The sequence below is a fragment of the Acromyrmex echinatior genome, chromosome 4 (genome assembly GCF_024713525.1).
Source record: "Acromyrmex echinatior isolate Ae372 chromosome 4, ASM2471352v2, whole genome shotgun sequence".
Classification (NCBI taxonomy): Eukaryota; Metazoa; Arthropoda; class Insecta; order Hymenoptera; family Formicidae; genus Acromyrmex; species Acromyrmex echinatior.
The window spans coordinates 14,935,066-14,958,731 of NC_141855.1; the positions used below are offsets into that span (position 1 = coordinate 14,935,066).

The 23,666-nt window shown below is 34.1% G+C and overlaps 1 protein-coding gene and 1 pseudogene across 4 annotated transcripts; one reads left to right on the forward strand and one right to left on the reverse strand.

The window, feature by feature from the left end:
* Positions 1–271: 271 nt before the first annotated feature.
* On the reverse strand, positions 272–2,007 carry LOC105148340 (uncharacterized; annotated as a pseudogene). Its single transcript, XR_015544755.1, has 3 exons — positions 1,981–2,007; positions 1,825–1,918; positions 272–1,622 (listed from the first exon to the last, which is right to left on the reverse strand). The product of XR_015544755.1 is annotated as an uncharacterized LOC105148340 (transcript).
* Positions 2,008–3,517: 1,510 nt separating this feature from the next.
* Apoltp (Apolipoprotein lipid transfer particle) lies at positions 3,518–23,623 on the forward strand. 3 transcript variants are annotated; one of them, XM_011060015.2, is made up of 27 exons: positions 3,520–3,861; positions 3,939–4,137; positions 4,711–4,758; positions 6,227–7,313; positions 7,478–7,841; positions 7,951–8,260; positions 8,360–8,859; positions 8,933–9,228; positions 9,649–10,156; positions 10,342–10,483; positions 10,563–10,736; positions 10,955–11,500; positions 11,589–12,495; positions 12,734–13,841; positions 14,095–14,382; positions 14,489–14,698; positions 14,781–14,936; positions 15,080–16,225; positions 16,306–16,664; positions 16,932–18,313; positions 18,543–18,727; positions 18,807–18,961; positions 19,198–20,372; positions 20,525–20,736; positions 21,094–22,107; positions 22,326–22,775; positions 23,027–23,623. In XM_011060015.2, exons 2-27 carry the CDS (start codon positions 4,077–4,079, stop codon positions 23,111–23,113), a joined length of 12,870 nt encoding a protein of 4,289 aa, XP_011058317.1. In that variant the 5' UTR covers positions 3,520–3,861; positions 3,939–4,076; the 3' UTR covers positions 23,114–23,623. The 3 variants fall into 3 exon arrangements, with proteins under 3 accessions (XP_011058318.1, XP_011058317.1, XP_011058315.1); XM_011060016.2 differs by having other exon boundaries at positions 3,518–4,137; positions 22,326–22,769; XM_011060013.2 differs by having other exon boundaries at positions 3,520–4,137.
* Positions 23,624–23,666: the final 43 nt, after the last annotated feature.

Below are 23,666 nucleotides of genomic sequence, written 5' to 3' on the forward strand. Positions count from 1 at the left end.
AATTTCATCTATCATATGATTTTATAGTTATCGAATTTTAATGAATTGAATGATAGAAATAGAAGAAAAACATATAATCATGTGATTTTTCAAAATATGTAATTTTAAAATCACGTACTGATTTAGAACAATCTGTTTTAATTACATGATTTCATCATGCAACTGTGTGACGTGATTTTTTTCAGTAGAATACAATATATGACGAATAAAAAATATTATATACAAATTGCTTAAGGGGATGCTGGAGCGACGATCAAACTTAATCAATGTCGATAAAACAGATTTTTAATTCCAAATAAAATATTACGTACATCAAGAAAAGATTCATATATTAATTAAAACATTACGTACATTAAGCAAAATCATTAAGTAAAATGTTACGTACAAATGTTTCTTACTCTGCTATATCCTATATATCATATAATGCGAGATTATGTACATTCAAATTATTTTTCAAGCCATTTCTTTTGTAAACTTCAAAATTATAATTTAAAGATCTCATGATATTCTTATAAATTATTCAAATATGGGAAAGTATTTTTGTTTAAATATATCCTTGCATTTATATATATATGAAGAAAGCGAATCTACATGGTAACAGAAAACTGTAAATTACATTTTTTTGATTTTCATATTGGATTTTCATATTGGTTTGTATTTTTCCAAAAGTATTTGTGTTTTTTTTTATTCTGGAGAAGGATTTTTTATTCTGTATAAGGAAAACGAAACGATTTGAGAAATATACATTTCTTTGACGCATCATATGAACATAGCACACAAAACTTGCGTGATGGAAAAGTGCGGAATAGCACTGATTGATTGCTTCAATGATGCATTCTGTATTCCGTAATCCTATTCCGGACTGTGTGATTTCATCCTTAGGATGTTAGCCATCGTTTTGAGACCTAGGCTTCTGAATTTCAATTTCTAAACAATCGATTATTGATCGAATGTGACTGTATCGAGCACGGAATGGTAACGGTAAATTTATTTTTAAAGACTGTTTTGAAGGCCAAACTATTAATTGTTTTAAATAATGTGCTAAAATAGGAAGAGAGTTCTTCGAAAAATAGCACTTGCATTACTACTTGCACTAACTCCAAATTCATCGCCAAGTCTTGCAAAAGTATCATTTAATTTAATTTTATAAAGTGTTAAGCAAATTTCTTCTGTTGTAATTACTGTTTCTTGATTTAATAATTTTATTAAAAAGGAATCATTCGGAATACCCAAATACATTTTTGGTTTATTTGTAATAAGTGTTATTTTTAAATTTCTCGTAAATTTCTTCTGTTCATACATATTTTGTTTCTTCGGATGATAGGTATTCATCGTTAAGTATCATCAAGATTATTTGTTATAGTAGTACTGGTTGTCGATGAAGATTGTGTTGTTTTTGCTTCTGTTGAATTTCTGTTACATAACATCTCGTATAACAGTTACATTTTGTACGTATTTGCTACGCATTATTTTTCGAACTTGTAATTTTGCTTAAACGCCGATGTCCTTGTATTTTGGAAATACATTATTCAAATTACTTTCGACGCTGTTATCTTCAATTGATGAAGGATTATCTACAAGTTCATTATAAATATTGTTCAATATTATATTATGTAATTCAACTATATATGTAAAATATAATCATCAATCTATAATTACCAATATTGACGTCTGTCTCTTCAGTAACAGATTCATCTATTATGTGTCCACAAGCCTTATCAACCGATTTAGTTTATAAGATTTCATTCAAACTTTCTATTTTCTGACGCTTTAGAATTCCTAGACATTCATGTTTTAAATGACAACGTTATCTGTCAGGTTGACAATCAAATATTGTAGGCAATAGTCCTTTTTTTAATTGTACAGATACATCTGGATCAAGCCGTACTCTCATATAGTTTTCTACATCCTCTTGCAACTGTAAAACGAATTGTGAATTATGTTTTGTTAACTAATTTTAAAAATAATATTTAAACTTACGTTAAAATGATCTTCACAGCAAAACATGCTGATATTCAATGATATAGACAAAGCATCGTCGCGTCTTGCGATCTCGAACTATTTTTTCCTTATATTTCCTTTTGGTATACAAATACCTTTGAAAGCGTGAAAACAGTTGTACTTTTACATAAGGGAACAAAGCATCACTTGTAACAACGTTTTTTCGCTGTCTTTTGCATGTTTTCACTCATTTTGTAAGGCAGCTGTCAAATCTTTACTGAATTATGACGTTACATCATGACGTGCGAAAATAACTGCGTTTAACATGCTTGTAATTTTTAATACAATAAAAATAACACATTTAATTATTTTTAATGCATATTAAAACACACGACGCGAAACAGGCCGATTCTTATATTTAAGACTGTTTTAAGTACAATTTTAAGATGCCGTAAGTTAATCCGAGGATTGTATTAACATCTTAAGACATTATATTTAAGACGGTTTTAAAATAAAAACGGACTATGAATACCGTCCCATATTTCGCGTTTTAGTTGTAATTCTTGAAAGTCACGAACATATATATATACAAAGAGGGCGGAGATTTAGAGAAAGACGTCCAACTGCACACACCATGTTATCCCTTCCACCAGGTCGAGACACTACCTTGTCTCCAGATAGAAAAACTAATTTTTGTATTGCGGACTGAAATTTCTTATTAGGTGTTGGAATTAATTCGTAGCGTTTTTTAATGAAAGAATGTTATTTATTTCACATGAGCATTAAAAAATACATTAATGAAAGTACTTCCCATCACTTGTAAAACGCTACGAATTAATTCCAACACCTAATAATTCCTTGATTCCTCTGATTTCCCATGTTTAATTTCTCATTATTGTTGTTTATTTATGTATTTAATGTATTTAATTATGTATTTTATGTATTTAAACCATTGAATTAATACCTATCCAACGACAACGGTACTTTTTAATCTCTTTGACACTCCTATGTATTCATCGTTCATTTCTCACATATAATTCGACAAAATAAAAATAATCGCATTGAAGCCAAAACAATAAATGTATGCTAATGTAGATTCGATAGCATAGCGTTTAAATAAAAAGGGAAGAAAAAGTATTTTTAGTTATATGAAGGAAAACTAAATGACTTGGAATAGTCAAAAAACATAAATAAAGAAATTATATATTAATCCTAATTTATATATTATTTCTCAGCGTATTTTGACAATTGTTTCGAGCAAATCGATTTATCTCAAGCCCATCTCGTTTAACTGTATTTTTCTTTAAAAATAAATTGAGTGCAAGAACACGTGCATCGAAATGTAAGAATATGTCTTAGTAAAGCTAACATTATTTCTTCTCTTTTTAGTCAAGTCAGCGAAACTGATTTTAACGCTATTCGAAGCTGACGGTTTCTATGCGTGCGACACTCTTGACGCCTCTCTTACGCATAAAGGCAAAGTTTCCTAGGATTTCGTCGTGGACAACTTATATCTTATCAGACAAGCTGACCTCCGACCTCTGCGCAAAAAGAGAAAGCATCAGGAGACCTTTAACATCCGATCCTCTCCCTCTTCGATCATTCGTCGGTCAGCCAGTAACGGAAATACTTATTTAGTCGCACGCAGTGAACGCCGCACGATCTCTCGATTCTCTCTCCACCTCCACCTTCGTCTCCAATCAAGCCGCCGATCCACACCCCGGTTTATCATCCGGGTGGTTATCGCGAGTATTTTCACCGCGGGAGAAAGAGCCCAGCCACCGCGGCAACGACAGATCTCGATAGATACACCTCCGTATAATTTAAAATCAATCCAAGTGAAACTTTCAAAAATCAAAAGTGGCGAGAGATCCTAAGAAGAAAGAAAGAGATTTAAGAAGAATACAGTGTGTGATTGATGTAATTAAAAATCAGGAAAATTTATCAGGAAAGTTCCTTTTTCCAGTGATGACTCTTTGATACTGATTGATCAACAGGATTTACAAATTAAATCGATGAAATAACGAAACTATTTTGATAGTTTCGCATCGAGGGATGAAGACCGCGTGGTAAAAGCATCTGATATCGGAAGGTTTCGCAAATTCTGGAAGCGATAAGGATTGTTCCCGGAAACCATGACTACTAAGGCAATACTATTTCTTGCGCTCGCAAGCGCAGTAACTGCTGTGCGAGGAGGTAATTATCGACAATTTCCGGTACTAACATAAATTGTGGTGTGTATATATTTATTGCGACATCCGGTGTTTCATTAATTTATGTGTAATCGTTATCGAGCGGCAGTGCATTTTGCATAGGAAAATAATGATCTCCAAGTAAATCTAATCATATTAGACGCGTTGAAACTTCTTGCTGTTGAATTATTTGAAATTAACGATAAATAAAGAAAGCGTTATAATATTGTGATTTAATAAATCTAAAAATATATAGTTCAAAAATATATTAACAATATCTTCTTCAAACGATCCAATTTTTAAGATACGCTTTAAATTTATTTATTATTATTGAAATCTATTTATTAAAAAATTTTTAATTTTTTAAATGTAATTTATATCGTCCAGGCTTAATATGATCAATGTATTATTTTCCGAATAGAATTTAATATAGATAATTAACAGAATTAACAGAAAATAATTAACATAATGTATACAATATATAGTGTAATGTAGTGTAGTATAGTATAATATAGTGAATATATGCGCCAGATGTTTCACATATGTAACATTTTTTACGATTTTTTTTTCCTCGCAGAGATTACCAAGGATCACCCAACGCTGTGTGGCCGAACAAAATGCAAGAGTAGGTAACATTTTTATGCAGATACTTCAGACTAGCACGATCCGGCACTCAGCTATCATATTTCTAGGCTTAAGTTACACTCTCTGAAGTCGTTATCCCACGTCCTATCGTTAAATAAAGATCTGTTTCATATTTCAGTGATTAATTCATTTTTTTTTTTTTTGGTAAATCATTAAAACAGCATTTTTTAATATTACATTTTTATGCTTCTTCTTTATATATCCGAATATTATTAATTTTGAAGAACAATAATTCATTTTGTATCTTAATCTGCAATTATTTAGAGTAAATAAATGTGTAGATAATATTTCGTTCATTGCTACGCAAAGCCAACTTTCTAATATAATTAAAAATAATTTATTTCACATAATAATTTGTCAATTAATTTAGCGAACTTTATTTCTTTTATACATATTTCTATTTTTCTTTCTTTTTTGTTGTTTAAATGTGAATTAATTGCGATAAGTTCGCTAAATTAATACACATATTAACACACATATTAACTACTCAATTATTATATTTTTATCATAGTACGTGCGTTTGCGAAGTGAAGGACACTGACGTTTATTTTTCAATCGCATATTTGCATAGATAAGAAAATACGAGGAAATGATAATTATTAAGAAAACAGATTATTGATAGATGCAGTAGAAATATATCTTCGAAGCTTTTACTAATGTCAGTTAATAATAAATGTTATTCTCTTTCTCTCATTGATTAATTATCTTGTTGAAATATTATTAATATTTATTTTGTCATAATATTCTTACTTCCATTTTTAATAATATTACATTTCTATTAATCGGATAGGAAATGTTCTATCTATGTGTATTTTGAAGTAAAAAAATCATGATGCTTACGAAGGTTTGGAAAATAAAGATATGCAAAATTTCACTCTTTTCTCTGTTTTCTTTGTAGAAATATCGATTTCAAATTATTTAAGAAATCTGTCGTTATAGAATAATACGCGCGTAAAATGAAAAAAAACATATATTAACTCTTTGCCAATAATGTAAAATTTTTATCCTTTTCAATCTAGATCTTTGAAATTTGATGCAGATTTTTATATTCTGAACAGTTTAAAGAACTAAAAAAAAATTTTACATATTTGTGAAAGCTTTAAGAATAAATTTTTATTATCAGAATATTATTGGATTGTATTTTATATATTTTCTATGTCTATTATAGAATTCACAATCAAAAAATTGATTGTGTCTTTAAAATTCAATAATGTTAGTGAAGATTAATTTTAACAATATTATGTCGCGTAATGTTAATTTATTTAGATCTATTCTTTTTATGAATGTCCACTTTTAATTTTTAGAGCTAAAAAAAGATAAAAGATAAGTTAAACCAAAATTAAAGTTATAGACAACGTATCTACATTGTATTGATAAAAATGGGCATTATCTGAACTTTTACAATTTAACTAAAAAACAAACTTTAATTTTATCTCGATTTTTTTTAGTTCTATCGGAGAAATTCAAATATCACGAAAATATCCACTACATATATACATATTCTGTGGATGTAAGCACAAATCTGGGCTATCATCCGTTATCATCCAGTCATTCAAGGAATGATTCAGCTCTACACATTGACGCTACCCTGTCTATACACTTCAACAGCCCCTGCGAGGGCACTCTAAGAATTCTGAATGCCAGCATCAGCCACGATCGTAGCAAATACAATTCCGAATTTCCGGATCGTGCTGGTTCCGAATTCAAGGCCAACCTCGAGCGGCACGAGTTGAGGTTCACCTTCGATGATGGGTTGATCCACGAGCTATGCCCAGATCAACGTGAATCGGCCTGGGTATTGAATATTAAACGGGGCATCTTGTCGATGTTGCAAAACAGCATGCGACGCTTCGACGTAGACCATCACGGCGACGAGATGGATGTTCACGGTATCTGTGATACTCACTACCATCTGTATGAGGCCAAGAAAACCAGCCTGATTGTGAAGAAGAGCAAATACCTGGCTAACTGTCGAAATGGCCCCAAATATTTCTCTATCGTGCAATCGAATCCCTATAGAAGTCCGCGAAAGCAACATCGTCAGCACGGATTGTTCAATTCACGTAGCAATTGCGAAATTACGATCGATCATAACGTCTATGAGAGAGTAGTCTGTAATGAGGTGCGAATACTGCAGCCTCTTTCCAATGGTGATAAAGCTGGCGCCAAGACTGAGTCTCGAACGGTTCTTCAGCTGGTTCAAGAAACAACGGAAACGAGTTCCATTTACGGATTCGAAGAGAATGAAGATAATGATGACGAAGAAAGAGACGAGGATAACTTCGTGCGAGGTGTACCTCGTGTCAAGAGAACCACGTTATTATACGATCACACAAAGACTCTGAAAACTATGCACGGTGAGCTGCGGACTTCCAGAGACTTGCTAAAGAACATGTGCAGGCTTGGGAGCATTGATGAGTTGCAGCAGAGATTTTCCGAAATATTCACTAATTTCATTCATTCAGCTCGTTTCTTGGATTATCCTTCACTATCACAGTTGTTCAACAGAGCCGATAGCATTTGCAAAAACGGGAAGTATGTAATTGATGTTTGTGGATATAACGTTTTTCTGATTAATAAAAAATGGAAATATTAATAATTAAAAAGTAAAATTAAAAATTATAACAAATTTATTTTGTTTAATATAATTTGCTAATATTTTAACTACATCTATTTATTTTTCTTCTCTTATTCAATAGGAAGCACATTATCGCAGCATTGCCGTATTTAAATAGCAATGCCGCAGTGAATGTGATGAATGATTTGATAATGAAGAAATACGTCAATCACGTGATCATCAATGATTGGATTGTCACTTTTGCCTTATTTCCACAACCGGATCGCGGCACCATTAAAGCTCTTTCAAAACTATTAGACTTCCAGCATCAAATTCCTCACGTCCAATTTATTCTCAGTTATTCCACCATCATTCATACGTATTGTAAAAACAATGATGCTGATTGTATTGATTTGAAGGAGGTAAACGTGCTTCTATCGCATCTTCAAGAGAAAATTTCACAAGGTTGCGAGCCCAGTTTTCATTCTCCCATTACGACAAAAGAAGTAAGACATTTATAGATTTCTTTTCTCTATTTGTAGTAAAATAAAAGAAAAAAAACATATATAAAAACGAATGAGAAATGAGAAAACAAGATTTTTAATATAATTACAGACATTAGAAGCTTTGAAAGCGATAGGCAATATGGGACTCGAAACGAAAGACTTGCGAAGAGAACTGAAGAAATGTATAGACAATACTGGTGGATTCTTACCTATGGAAGTTCGCGTTGCTGCCATTGATGCTCATCGTAGACTGCCGTCTTGCGAAGAAACTCGAGATGAATTTTTCCTCGATTATTACCGTAACATGACATTGGATACGGAGATCCGTATTGCCTCTTATTTACAAGTGATGCGTTGCCCTGATTACAATGTCATCAAGACTATCAAGCACGCTCTCAAAGTAGAAGAAGTCAACCAAGGTTCATTGTACTTCATTTATTATATTCACCATTAAATAATTTAAACTATAAATTTTTATCACAATATTTTATATCATAAGATTTTCTCTATATTTTTAGTCGGTTCTTTCGTATGGAGTCATTTAACAAATCTTTACAATTCTGCCTCGCCTACCAGAGTCGAGATCCAAAGTCTGCTGACGGATCGGGACATCGGCAACAAATTCAATAACGATATTAGAAAATTTTCGCGTAATTACGAGAACTCCTTCTTCTCCGAGGAGTACAATATCGGCATGAGTTATCAGACGAATCTGATTTTCTCGCCTAAATCATACGTACCACGCTCGCTTACCTTCAATGTGACTACCGATCTACTCGGGCAATCTGTGAATTTGTTCGAAATCACAGCGCGAATGGAGGGTCTGGAATATTACGCGGAAAATCTCTTCGGTCCGGATGGCATTTACAGTAATGAACGAATTTCAAATCATATCCAGAATTTTCTCAGACGTTTCAGATCGGCATCAGAGAATGAGAATTATTGGGATGGCGTGAAACGGCTACCTAATGTTATTGATAACAATTTTGATAATCCGAAAATAAGTTTCGGTTACAAGGTAATAGAAAAGTAAATAAAATAAAAAATAATTGAATGATAATAATATTACGGTATCTTGTTTATTACGAAAGATATTCGGGAACGAGTTGATGTTTACGATGTTGGACGGCGACAAGGAAGTGAGAACTGCACTAGCGAATTTCAATCCCTGGCAAAGGATAAAACAGTTTCTCGCTATGCAGGAGATTCTCTATGAGAGGACTGGAATGTTTTTAGATTCTTCTTATGTAGTACCGATGGGATCTGGTTTGCCAATTCGTTTGGATCTTGCTGGTTCTGCGGCTTGCTATTTTAAGATCTCAAAAATGCTTAATGATGCTCGACTCTCTGATAATGAATTTCAACTCACTGCCAATATCGCTTCCAGGTTCGTACTCTTCCTATATGCATGTGTATATATATATATATATATATATATATATACGTATGTCTTTAATATTTTTAAAAGTTATTTCGTAATAAATTGAAAGTTTATTTGCAAGAAATAAAAGTTATAAATAAAAGTTTCTATACATATATGCATATATCTATACATATATGCATGTATCTATCGCAAGAAAAGATATATTTTTTTATGTTAGTAATATATATTTATTTTTCAGTTTTGTATAATATTTTTAATATTTATATATGTAATAAATTTTAATTTTTTATCTTTATTTCATTTGATAGGATGATATTTTTTTAGGAAAATAATTTTAATTTTATTTTACGTTATTCTCTCTTCATTCCCTTTATCATTAGTTTTATATAAGTATCACATATTTTTATTCTGCTTTTTTTACAGTATCAGTGTCGATATGATGAGCACAATGACGGTGGATGCTTTTTACAAATCCGCCGGGCTTAAACTACGAACAAATCTTTACACTTCCGGAAATATGCAGCTTCATCTGAATCTAAACAACACCCGTTTAGTGCATGTGAGTCTGGGCTTACCGAATCGCAAGATTGAAATGTTTTCGTTTGTCTCGGATGTTGCTTTTATCAAAAGCAACGGTGGCGAGGTGCAGGAAAAACCATTGGGTATTCTGGTAGCCGATCAAAATCAGAAAAACTTGCAACATCTTGTTATACCCAAGAATATAGTCAGCAACACTACTTGCAGCTGGGCCGCCTTAGATAGACTGATCGGTTTAAAAATGTGCACTGATTACCAATTTACAAACGTGACAAAAGATCCCAATGCACCCTATTTCGTTTTAAATGGTCTTACGCTGTTCAAGATCTCATTGATTAAAGCTGATCCAACCGCCAAAAATTATGTGTTAGAATATAGTTGGAACAAGACTCAGGTATAATCAAAGCTTAACGGATAACTTTTTATATAATATCTATGTGTAATTTCTTTGTTTTCAATAATAATTATGATAATTAAATAACGATATTTAATGAGAATTATAATAAAATCTTGATTCTCTAAATATTAACATATGAGGCGATAGATGTTTTTCATATTTTTTAATTAATTTTCTTTCAGGAGTATAGCACGTTTAAGTTAATGTTCGACACGCCTGGCTCGCAGGTGAATAGAGAGATAAGCGCTGTTATCACCTTTGACATAATAAATAATAACGTTACTGCTCTATTTCATTCGGCTGGCAATTCTCTAATTGCTAAAGGTTAGTGTTTTCTGAATGCATATCTAATTTTCTCAAATGATAAACAAAGGTATTATAGTAATGTCTGTATATTTTTCAGGTACATATAAACGTTCCGAAGATGAGATTTTTATAGATATTGGTTTTGATATTAATGGCACAAAGCACTTAGATGCTAATCTGGGTTATTTGAGAAAGAAGTTCAATCACGGTTATACCTATCATCCTACAGCTCATCTAATTATCAATAGTGAACGCGTAGCTGCCATTTCAGGTATTTTGTTACGCACAATTGTATTAATAATTAAGTAATTGAGTTTATGCATATTGTTAATTAACTCTCTCAGAAAAATAATTTAATTTTGCTTCTTACTTATCTTTAAACTTTTAAAATTCTAATTAATTATTATATTGATATATAATAGTATACTATATAATCATATACTTTAAAAAAATAAAAGTTAAACGATACTTGAAATTTGAAATCACCAGGTGTCATTAGAAATGCACAGAAGAACAATGTTTCCCAGTTCGATATAGATCTGACCTTCCAAACAAAGCGAGTTTGGAGCAAATTGGTCGGCTACGTTGTTAAGCGAAATATCAGCTTGGCCGGCGATTTTCAGCTGGATTATCAGATGCAACATATGCCGAGAAAGGAAACCCTCCACTTGGAGGTTTCATTGTCTAATCGCTCCTCGAAGACATTAACGTACAAGGCCGCTGAAATGAAGTTGCATTCCACCGCCTATCCACAACTCAACGCTGTTATAAGCGCTTGGTACCAGCAAGCTCTTGGCCACTTAGAGCTTCATGCCGAAGTAAATTCCAATCCGCACCTTAAGGACGATCGGCATAAACTCACGGCGCAACTCATTATCTCCTATTCGAAGATGTACTTTCAGAATCAAGGCACGAAAGTGACCGCGTTGATAGCCGTCACTAAACCCATCCAGAACTTGGATCTCAAGATGGGAGTTAATCACTATGTCCTTGGCCCCGAATCGAAGACTAGCTTACTCATAGGATACGCACCAGGTAAGATACAAAGTTCATAATTGTTTACAAATGTATGCGAAATCTTATTTTGGCTATAAGAAAAAATTCAGAAATCCTGTATTTGCAGGCAAGGAGATTAGTCTGATCGTCAATGTTATCATGCCGCGCGGTCTATTATTTTCTATGGAAGGTCATACAAACCTAACAATTCCGAATTTCAATTCAATGTTAATCAATGCGCGTATCAACGAGCGCTCGAGGAACGAGTACGACCTGGAATTCTCCGGAACATGGTTTAGCGGTCATAATATGACTGCACGTGGCGCTTATTCTGATCGATCATCTGCCGTTATTGTCAATCATCACATGAAAATGATCTTCAAATCACCAAGCTTTGTTACTCCAATTCTACTCAACTGCCATTTATATCAGGACCACAGCGATCTCAAAATCAGTCTGTATGCAGAACAGCTGGACTATGATAAGTACGCTTTTGTACTGAATCACACGATGCTGTCGGCGACCAATTTAATGTCTTATGTAGAAGCGAGATATCGTGGCAACGTATATTCGGCGATGACAAACGTTGATACTACGCGAGAAATTCGTGTTGAACTACATCTGGATAAATGGCGTGACGTGCATCTGACTCTGAATAGTATCAACGAAGAGGATCGGCATGAATTTGCGGCAGAAATTAAATGGGATGCTAATAGAGATCCTGCCTTGAAGCTGAGTACGATGTTGCAGTTGAACAGGGTGTATCTGACAGACGTAAGTTCTCCCGGAATCAAACGAAGCGTGTTGATAATGTTGACTTATCCGGGTCGACTAGTAACCGGCTCTTGTGATTTGATCGTACGTAGTCCACACAGTTATTTGGTAGATATTATTCTGGACTGGGGTTCGGAAAACGCGATTAAGACATCGATTGGCGCGGACTATGTCGTGCAGCCGGAAATAACGACTATTAAGTTGGAATCGCAACTATTGACGCCTTTTGAAAACTGGAAGAAGACTGCCTTGAACGCAAAGTAAGAATGCATCTGATATATGAATTATTTTATGTAATTAAATATATTTAAAATTATATAATTACTAAATATTTTTAATTATTAAAGTATTAATTATTTTATGCGTCAATAAAATATTTAAAATACTGTTAGATTAATAGTTAAAAATGTAACACGAGTTTATTATAATAATGAAAATATTATTATTAATTCTAGCTAAATATTATAAAATATATTTTAATTCTGTTTTTGTTCACAGATATCTACAACTGCCAAACAAGATCCTAGCAAGCAGCAGTGTTCATTGGAAAGACTCTCAGCACCTGATAGCAGATATTTACGCTAGTGCAAACGAATACAAAGATCTGAAAGAGTGGACAGCAAACTGCGGCTTGATCAGTACCATCCATTCCAACTCAGCAGTGACTATGAATATCACCCACAAAATATTACGCTCGCAAACGACGGATACACACATGTTAATTAAGTATAATCCTGACAAAATAATTGACGCGCGTAGTGTTTGGCACTTGGATAAGGAATCGGATGACGTGTTTAATCTGACTGGAAATCTACATTTGCATTCACCTTTGGCGAATTATCGGAACAGCGAACTCAAATGCCAGCTGCGTCTTATGACCAACTGGAAATTCTTTGGCGCAGCCAATCTTGACCTGGATAAACGTAAATACACTAGTCAATTAATCGGCGATCTCGTACGCTGGAAAGAATCCAAGGTAGAGTTTAACGTTACCACACCACTGGAAAAGTTTGCTTTTGTTCGTGGTAGATTCGGTCTGTCAGAGAGCAACCATCACGTAGTGGCAGAAGTTGTCACACCGAACGGTCCTCTAGGAGTTGAGGGATTGTGTCAAATCTTTACCGCCACTTATGACTTCAACATCAAACTCATGGTAGCGACACCAATCGAAGTGCTACAGAAAGCATTGATGGTGGCCAAGCTAAATAAGCGTGAGGCTGACTTCAGGATCGGTTATAATAACATCACAGCGGGTTTCCTCGGCACTTGGCATTATCACAACATCACCGATTTCGATTACAGCTACATAGTATTCACGCCTCTTGAAGGTTTTCAAGAATGCGGCGTGATCACAAAACTGGTCATAACGCATACAGAGCCTGAGCACATGTTGAACGTAGATACAGAGTTTTCGGTGAGATTGGCAGAACTTAAACTTGGTATCATGGCTAAGGGTGGACCGAAACCACCACCTGTTAAAATTCCTCCGTTAAAACAGGAGATTATAAGATCCATGACAAACGATTCCGAATTGTTAGAAGAGGAGGAAGAAGAGGAAGAGGACGAAGAAGATGAGGATAGTCTCTATTGGCGAGGAGAATTGCAGGTAATTGTAATTCGAATAATCGAATTATAATTTGAAAATGAAACTTGATTACAAAAATTGGGTTTTAAGAACTTAACATTTAAATTATAAATATTATTAATTAAAAATTGAAGTATTAATAAATATATTTAAGGAAAATTAACATAAATATTAAAAATATATATTTATTCTTTTTCAACAGAAATATAATTATTAATTTAATGCTATATTGCTAGTTAAATATACGATAATGAATAGATTTATTTATTTGCAGCTATGGGTTGCAATAATCCCGAATATATTGGCAGAGCTAGATATCGATACTGAAGATTACACCTATAAGATACTAGGCATAATACAAATACCACCCGAAAAAATTGTTATAGAGGACAGCTTTACCATGGAAGATGTTTTTCATATAAAAAACGATCTACATGTTGATCTAACGTTCGTCAAAATTAGAGAGATAACGTCCTTATTTGCCTTTATCGTCGATATGGATAATCACATTTACCTTATGGACATGAACTTAAATATCAGAAAAGATACTACATGGTTCGAGGTAATATTTTTAATTATTATTTTTATAATAATAATTAATAGAATAAACTATAACGAAGAAGAAAACAAATTCTATTAAACACTTAAATTACACTTATTTTACACAGACTAGATTTCATGGCAATTATACGTCAATTAAAGTCAATGAGAACAATCGAAAAGTTGTTGCACATTTGGTGAAATTCGACATAAAGACTCCTTTAGAAATTTTCACCTTCAACACTAACGCGATCGTAGAAATCCAGGGCAATCTATACAAGGGTATACTTACAATTCATGGAAACCAATTGTTTTTGGATATACTCGGAAATATAAAGGTAAGTTTCACACGCTTTTTTAAATTTACGAATAAATATTGCAGATATTTAAATAAAAAAATTCTACTTCTTTTTTGCGTAGTTGGAGCAGGCTTTGCTAGATGTGATGGTTTCGGGTTTGATTGATTCACCTATTATAAAAATACCGAAAATCACGATTGTCGCGAAAAAGGATTTCGCTGGAAAGAGAAAGCAAGTTCAGTTCAACGCAAAGATGGAACATCCTATATCCAAACAAGTAAAATATCGATATTTATTTTTAATTTTGATTAAAATACGAGTATAACAATTATCTTTTATTAATTATGTAATCTATTTGATTGTTATAGAAATAATATTATTAAATAGAATTAAATTAAAATCCAAGTCTTTATTTTCTAGATATCCTTTGAATCCGCCTGGCAAGTAGATGAATATCTCATAAAAGCTTCCGCAAAATTAGAAAGCTGGATAAAAGCTCTAGAATCATTGGAGACCGACATTCTTTATAGCAACGCAATTAGCGTAAACAATACCGCCAAATTAAATGTGCATGTAACGCATCTCGGTGATCAAAAGTATCAACTGATTGGAAACATAAACAACGGCAAGATTGACGGCGATCTACACACGCCGCTGTCAGAAAGACCTCATTTCCAGTTTCACGGTGACTTAAGACAAATCAACGAATCCTTGTACGATATCAGGGGAGAGTTAAGGAACGATTTACAAGCGAAATCTTACGACGTCAGCACTGTCATCTTTGTGCAGAATAATATTGTCGATTCAATAGATATAAAGGCTGAGCCGAAGAGTGCGAACACCAATCGACTTATTTTTAGACTAAAAAGGAAGAAATATGGTCTCCTACTGGATATAGATGGCGGATCGTTCAATGGTACCCTCGACGCAAACGTGCTTAACAACCTGAATTGGGATGTGAGAGTTCGCACAGATATTCAAAAAGTTAATGAAATAGATGTTTATCAATTAAACACCTTTATGAACGTGCAAGTAAATGGCAATATCACTCTATATATTCTTGCGGAGACACCCTGGAATGATAGCAGGATCCTAACGATGAAAGGTAATATGATGTTGACTAACACGAGCGGCGACGTCCGGTTGGATCATCGAATGAATAATGATCGATGTCATACAACTGCAAAATGGAAATTGATCTACATGGAGGATATGCTTCTGAAATTGATTACGGAATTTGACATCATGGACCTGGGCAAAAAGGAATTGTCCACTCATGTATTCTTTAAAAACCCTGGTCGATTATACAGGAATATTGATGTAGGTTTCGATCTGGATATCGATAGAAAGATGTGGGAATTTGAAACAAACGCAACTATTGGTTTTCGCAATCAGAAGAACATTGACGCGGTATTTGTCATAAAATTGCCACCTCCAAACAATGATGATCATCGATTCCTGATCAGCTATCACACTAATAAAAATAACAAGGAAGTACAAATTATTTCTTATGTGGTGGGCTACAACACAGTTCGAACTAATAAAAATTATGCTTCGGATGGATCGGTTTGTATCTCTGCTATTAATAAGCAATAAAATTAATCCGTAATAACACAAACTTGAATAAGTTAAATGTAAAATTTTAGATTCGAATGGCTACGCGCGACATTAACGGACACTTCCGACTGACTTGGGGATTGTTGCCCATGCAATCCGTCAACAATCTCTTCAATATCACTTTTAACAAGAACGAGATAGATTTCAAATATTCACTCTATACACCTTTCATTTTGCAAGAAGAAACGATCGTACTTCTCTTCAATTATGATACTAATTCCGAGCAATATTTGATCAACGCTGATCTTTTTTATCCTTCAAGACGGCAAGTTGCAACTGCAAAGATATCTTACGAAAGTCTGATAAACGTTAATGGAACCGTTAACGCTTCAATATCTATGCAGAAATTGTCATACGTTGGATGTAATTTTGTTATACTTACTACCATGTAAGTATAATTTTATTATGTAATAAAATTTATTATATATAACAGAAGAAATTACAGCGAAAAAAAAATTATTAATTTTCTTGTTTCATGATGTTCTAAAAATCAAAACTTGTTCATTATATTAATTATCAAGAATTTACAATACTTTCAAAAATTTTATTTGCCATTTAAAAATGATGTTCTAAGACACATTAGAAATATTATTTGCATACTTTATAAAATAAAAGAATACTTCTTTTATTTTTTAAATTTCTTTTTTTTATACAGGAAACAGAATAAAAGATTCTTCGAGTTCTTTTGGCCTAATAATACAGGTTTATTGAATTCCGATTACAATTACCATAGCGAGCGATTGGATTCGAATCTGGAAGGCGTTTTGCACATAGAAATTCCTCTGAATGCTCGTCATATCGGTATTCTGAACTATGGCTACAAGAAACGTCCACAAGTCACCAATGGCCACTCTACCTTAATGTACAATAATCAAAAGGTGCTACATGTTCAATATAATTCAAAGAGTGAATCTCGAGCTGGTTTCGACAAAGATCGCATGCAGATTACAGTGGAGAATATTTACAAGCCTATAGGTATTGTCTACGTGAACCAGTATGAGTACAGTGGTGGAAACGAAGGTACCAACTATCCCACTGTCGAGTTCAAACAGGTAAATATCTATCGACTAGATAACAGCTCGGCGTTCAATATCGCCGGTGAATCTAGAATCCGAACTACTCACACCGGCCAGAACATCCATCTGAAGGCGATGCACTTAAACAAGACACTCCAGTTAAAAACAGATTATGAAGTTTTGTCCGGCGAGTTTGATCACAATACTTGGTTGAGCTTAGCTGAAGACGCGTGGGTTTCTTATCATGTGAATATTCTGAATAAAACTACCGAGGAAATGGACAATCAATTCCTTATTCTCAGTATCTGTTATCCACGACGAAACTTCACTTTGGGCGGGTCTTATAGGATCACTAATGACAAAGTGAACTCTGAAGCGAATTTACAATGGGAACGTGATGATGAGAAGTCGAGGAGTATTGGTGCAATTTTTGATTGGATGAATATCACCGACACGTCGATGGAGAGTCAACAGCAAGCTATGTTAACCTTTTATCATCCAACTTTCGAGAAGAATGTTACTTTAAAGGGTGTATTAATGAGAAAAGATTATAGGGATTTGCTGAATGTCGCTTTCATCGCAGATTATTCCAATAACGAAAATAAATTATTAACATTGTCCGCATTGTTGAGAGACGAGAGTGATGAATTGAACAAAAAGTATGCCTACAAGATAGCCGGCAAACAAACCAGTACTAAATTAGATCTTGATATCGAGGGATTTATTTATAAACAAGAATTTATACTACTTGAAACGGTGAATCACGCTCGGTACGCGCGCGGTTACATGCCGAGTGAAATTGGAGAATTAATTAGTCGAATCGACCGGAGATCGAAGGAAATAATTTATCGACGAGTGAACAATAACGAGGTCAAATATTTTGCGATCGGTTATTATCCTTCGCCTTCTCAATACATTGTAAATGGTAGCGTTATCAATACACCGAAACTTAACGCCACCGGCATTTTCTTCTTGGACTCGGATGAAAAACTCACTTGGATGATGGTGAATTATACACCCGGTAATTAATAATATATAAAAAATGTTAAATAAATGATATATTAAAAATTAATAAAGTGATTGATAAAATAAGTATTAAAAATATTCAGAAATTAGAAATTTTAAAATATGTGTATAGTATATTGTTTGTTTTATTCTATAATTTATAAAAAGCTTACATATTTAAAATAAATTTTATAGATTTTTTAAATTGTTTTTATTTTCTATTTTCAATATTTTCTTCTTTATAGATGCAACAGTCAGTTTAAGAATGCACGGCAGTATTCCGGACGCTAGAAACGCCATATTTAATGTTTGGAGAACCTACGACGATGATTTAAGACTTTCGGACATTTCTTTCTACCTGAAGATGAATCACTCAAGGCTCGTTACTTCAACTTTGCGATGGCGGCCGAAACTTAAAAGCGATGTTATTGTAAGATAAATTCATACACATTAGACACTTAATGTAATTTTGATATAATTAATAGTGATTATGTTACAATTGTTGATAGACTACTGTAAAAACGACATTCAATGAAATGTGCGAAAGCGTGAATAACGATATTGATTATTGGAAGCATTATATAAAGAGCGAAGTAAAAAGTGCTATTATGGATGTGTGGGAGGATGCTCAAGAGGACATTTCGGGATTCCTTGATGATTGGAAGTATGTAATGAAAATCTTATTTAATATCTATAACATAAAATCAAATTTAATATTTATAACATAAAATCAAATGTGTAATAAAAGATAATAAGATAAATGATAATATGAAATAGATGATATAAATTAAGTAATATATATTATATATAATGCAAAAAATAATAAGATAAACAAGATATTAAAATATGGAGTAATTATCTATATTGTGTGAATTTATATTTATACAATTTTCTTTTCAGTGATTTGAAAATTCTTGAGCATGATTTTGAAAATCTCAAGATATATCTAAACAATTCCTATAACGCGAATGATTTTTACATCAAGGATATCATCGGTTTCGGTATATTCATCATCGACGAACTGTCTCTGCGAAGTCACATTGAATCCCTTCCTAACATTCTAAATGAAATCTGGGAGATAATGGGCGAATCTGGGGAAGCTTTGCGAAATTCGTTGCTCTGGTTGATTGAGACTATCAAGAATGCTTATCATAAGGTGTCCGAGATTATAGCTGCTGTATTGAAAGGCGATTCATTGTCGCAAGTAGCGAATATAATTGAGAAGCTGATCGAAAAGTACGACATATTTATCAAGGATCTGCATGTATCCTTCATTAAATATATCGAAAATTTGTGGAACACGATTTTCTCATCCATCTCAGAACAATGGTATCGCTTCTTGAAATTAATGGAACCTCTGTTTATCCGTTTTCTTCATTATGTTGAGACGCTCCTTTGGAAAGCAAGCAAAGAAATGCTGGACTTTTTGTACGATCGTAAAAAAGAGCTCATCACATCGCCATACTTTGATCGCTTCACTAATTTCACCCATGACGTCGATAAAGTCTACCGCGATATCAAGGCAAACGATATTGTGACCAACATGCACAAGTATTCAGGCTTGATAATACAGTTCGTAAAAGAGCGCTACTTCGCCTTCGTGCCATTCGGCAAGGAGCTTAAGGATGTCGTGGATGAGATCGCGTCAGAACTGAAAGAGCTCCGGAAACTGCCGTCGGTCAACTATTCTATAGAGAAACTCGAGCAGTTATATGAAAGAATTAGCTACTTCTGCGAATACTTTGAAGTCAAGCTCAAAATAGAAGGTTTTATTCGATTGGTGCACTCCAAGATGATGGACATTAGTCAAACGGCGCTGGAAGCTGAAAGTCGTTACAGGGAGGCCAAAACCATGTTCATCTTCGATCCTAATGAGGGCTTGATGTGCCTGGAGCAAAAACTACCCATGTCTTGGCACGCCTTTAATCAAACGCCCGAGTTCCATGAAATACCGGAGATCAGAGCGATCGCTGACTTCAAGACATACTTTGTCACCTCAAACACTACTTTCTGGAGTCTTTACTATCAATACAAGCCATACTCGGAGTTATCAAACTGGTTACCACCGTTCAAAGGTTCGTTTCGTAGTCACGAAAATTTAAAAATAATTTAACGATAATTGAGCTTAGTTTAATATCGGATTAATCAAATTTTAATTTATCAAATACATCGAATCAAATACATCAAAAATAATACAGTTAAATTTTAACAATTTATATCATTTCAGCGCAAGCCATGATTATTGGTTCCCAGCATTATATTACTTTCGATGGACGTTACTTTGAATTTGCGGGAAATTGTATCTATTTGTTAGCGAAGGATTTCGTACGCGACACTTTCACAGTTTTAGTGAAATATGATCAACAAGACGAGGAAATTACTCATAAGATTATAGTGCTAATCGGAAGTAATGCTATCGAATTGGACCTCTTCAACGATGTCAGTATATAACTTAGTTCATGTTAAAAATTAAATTAAAATTTCAATCACTTTTGACTAGTGAAAAATTATGCTTATGACTACATTACTTAAAAAAAAAAACCGTTTCAAACTTTCTAGTATAGATTTTTCAAATTTCAAAGGAAATTTATGAAGGCAAAAATAAAATTCATAATCTATCTGTTCTAGATATATTCATAATCTATTCAGATCTAGAAAAAAGTTGAAAAAAAGAATTGTTTTCAATAGTGTTTTTAAAATAGCTTGTTAAAGGAAATAAAATATCCAACGATAACTAATTTATCATATATTTTAAGAATAAATGTTAGTTATATTAATTAATGATGTGTTATCCAGACAATGAAGTTGATCTCCCAGAAATCAGCAGACATCACAAGCAACCTGCAGCTACCGATTGAATTAGACAACGACACATATGTTTATCAAGTGGAGAATGTAGTGATGGTAGAACGCAAACACAACCAATTTCGACTTGAATGTAATCTCAAGTTCAACGTATGCACCTTGGAATTATCAGGTTGGTATTACGGGAAGACAGCCGGTCTTCTTGGCACAATGAATAATGAACAGTTTGACGACACTCTGGGATCGAACAAGTTACTCCTAAAGAATATCGGCAGCTTCGCTCATAGCTGGTCCATCGGCGAAAACTGCGCCGACACGACAAATCGCGCCAGTAAGATTCAACAGCAGGATAACTCGGTAGCCACGTTTTGCGACGAGCTATTCGTGAATAAGAGCTCGGAATTCAGCGTTTGTTTTGGCGTGATCGATCCAACTGAATACGTCGATATGTGTCTAAGTAGCCTGACCGAAACCGAAGTGTGCACAGTGGCGATGTCGTACATGCAGATGTGTATGTTCCGCGACACTTATCTGCGAATACCCGACCGATGTACCACATGTACCATGATGGACGGTAGCCAAGTGGCCGAGGGTCGTTTTAAGCGATTGGAGGACGATAGAGTGCCGCGATCAGCAGACGTGGTGTTCATCGTCGAGGCGAAGAGTTGCAATCGCGATATAAAGATGAACAGCAGCATGGAGCTGTTAATCACACAGCTCAGTAAGGAGTTGAACGATCAAGGTCTCACGGGCAACCGATGGTCCTTGGTAGTATTCGGTGGTGACGGAGTACATGACAAACCCAGAAGTATCATCCTTGATGGGCAGATCTTCACGAAGAACGTACCGCGCTTTGTCGATTACTTCGACTATGTGCCAATCGGCAGTGGCAGTCAAGACATCTTCGCCGCAATCGGTTTCGCCTCACGGCTCGTCTTTAGAGCCGGCGTGTCGAAGACCTTCATATTAGTACCATGCTCGCATTGTGAACCAGAGAATCAAACGGTAATCCTAACTCTTTAATTTTATGAGATTTAGGCCCGGTTACATTATAACGTTACTTTGACTTTAAGCTAAGCTTAAAACTCTTATTTTCTCTCTTTAAAGAAAGAGAGAAAGAGATAGAGAGAATTTTAAGCCTTTCTTAAAGTCAAAGTAATGTTAGTGCAATCGGATCTTAAATATAATTATCGAATTATTATCTAATTAATCATTTGCTTCAGCTGGAATATTCCGTGTTACACCAAGTACTACTGGAACACGACATCACTTTGCATATATTGATGGACGGCGACTTTCAATTTGAAAAGGAAAAAATCAGCAAGATTTTCTACGGTTTAGATGCGTCCAAGTCATACACGAAGAAGGATTCCCGTGTCTTGATTGGCGACGTGGATCTGAGGAGACAGGTCAAACTCTCCAAGAATGTGCTGGGTTATTGCACGCCACTGTCTCTAGAGACGAACGGCACGATATTTAGCGGAGACAAGTTACGTCTTGAGAAGTCGGCTTCGATCAAAAAGTTTGCGAGCGTCTTTTCGAAGAGGATCGCTCTCACAGCCGAGCCGAATAAATGTCAGTTCTGTGAGTGCACCGCTGATAATAACGGCGTCACGCAGATGGAATGTATGCCGTGTATATATCCGACACCCGTGCATGTGAATTACGTGAGTGTGCGTATCATACGCTCTATTAAGTTGCATTCCAAGAGTGCGCTATCAACGCTATTGTGTCATTCTTTTCTTTATCTTTATCGTTTATTAGGTATAAAATGACACAACATTGTTGATAACATACTTTCTGAATGCAGACTTAGAAGCGTCAAACAAAAAGTTCGAAGAGATATTACAAAAATCTAAAAGATATTCCTGTAAGCACTTGTCATTTAGAATATGTTTAATTGAATGATCTTATTGTATTGCAGGAGACTTTTAATCTCAACGAGTCACTCTCGATGATGCCGCCATTGGACGATATAGATTATGGTCAAATCGATATAGAGAACGACTGAAATAAAATTAAGGAAATCCATACACTCCGTAGATAGATAATATAGGATCCTAGATAACTCGTTAGTATATATGTTAGTCGTATTTATTTATAATATATCTTATAAGATGCAGTCTACTTGATGCTACAAGTACTTCGAAACATTTGATTGACTAGAGGAAAAATTTACTATAAATTGATCAATCAAAGAGTACGTTCATAATGTATTATTTTATCCTGCTTTATTATTTGAACAAGGACAAATAATGCACCATGTGCTTCATGCATAATTCGGAACGCATTCAAAAAATGCTTCGAAAAATTTGTAGCATCAAGTGACTAATATAGGTAATATATACCTACCTCCTTTTCCAATCTAAGATTTGTCTTACAATAAATTAGGGCATTAAACTTGGTTCGCATTAAGAATATCTATTGAAAACGTACAGAAAATTTAAGCGTATAGAATTTGCACAAATCTGTATACATTATTTTTAAATAACAATTGGCAATCTGATGTCAGATTCTATAATTCATTTTTCTTTTATATATCACAATTACAAAATTATCCGTGG

Coding starts and splice junctions, on each gene's coding strand:
- Apoltp (XM_011060013.2), top strand. CDS start 4,077: ATGACTACTAAGGCAATACTATTTCTTGCGCTCGCAAGCGCAGTAACT. Junction 11,501..11,588: donor ACTCATAGGATACGCACCAG/GTAAGATACAAA, acceptor CTGTATTTGCAG/GCAAGGAGATTAGTCTGATC. Junction 20,737..21,093: donor AATTGGACCTCTTCAACGAT/GTCAGTATATAA, acceptor TGTGTTATCCAG/ACAATGAAGTTGATCTCCCA.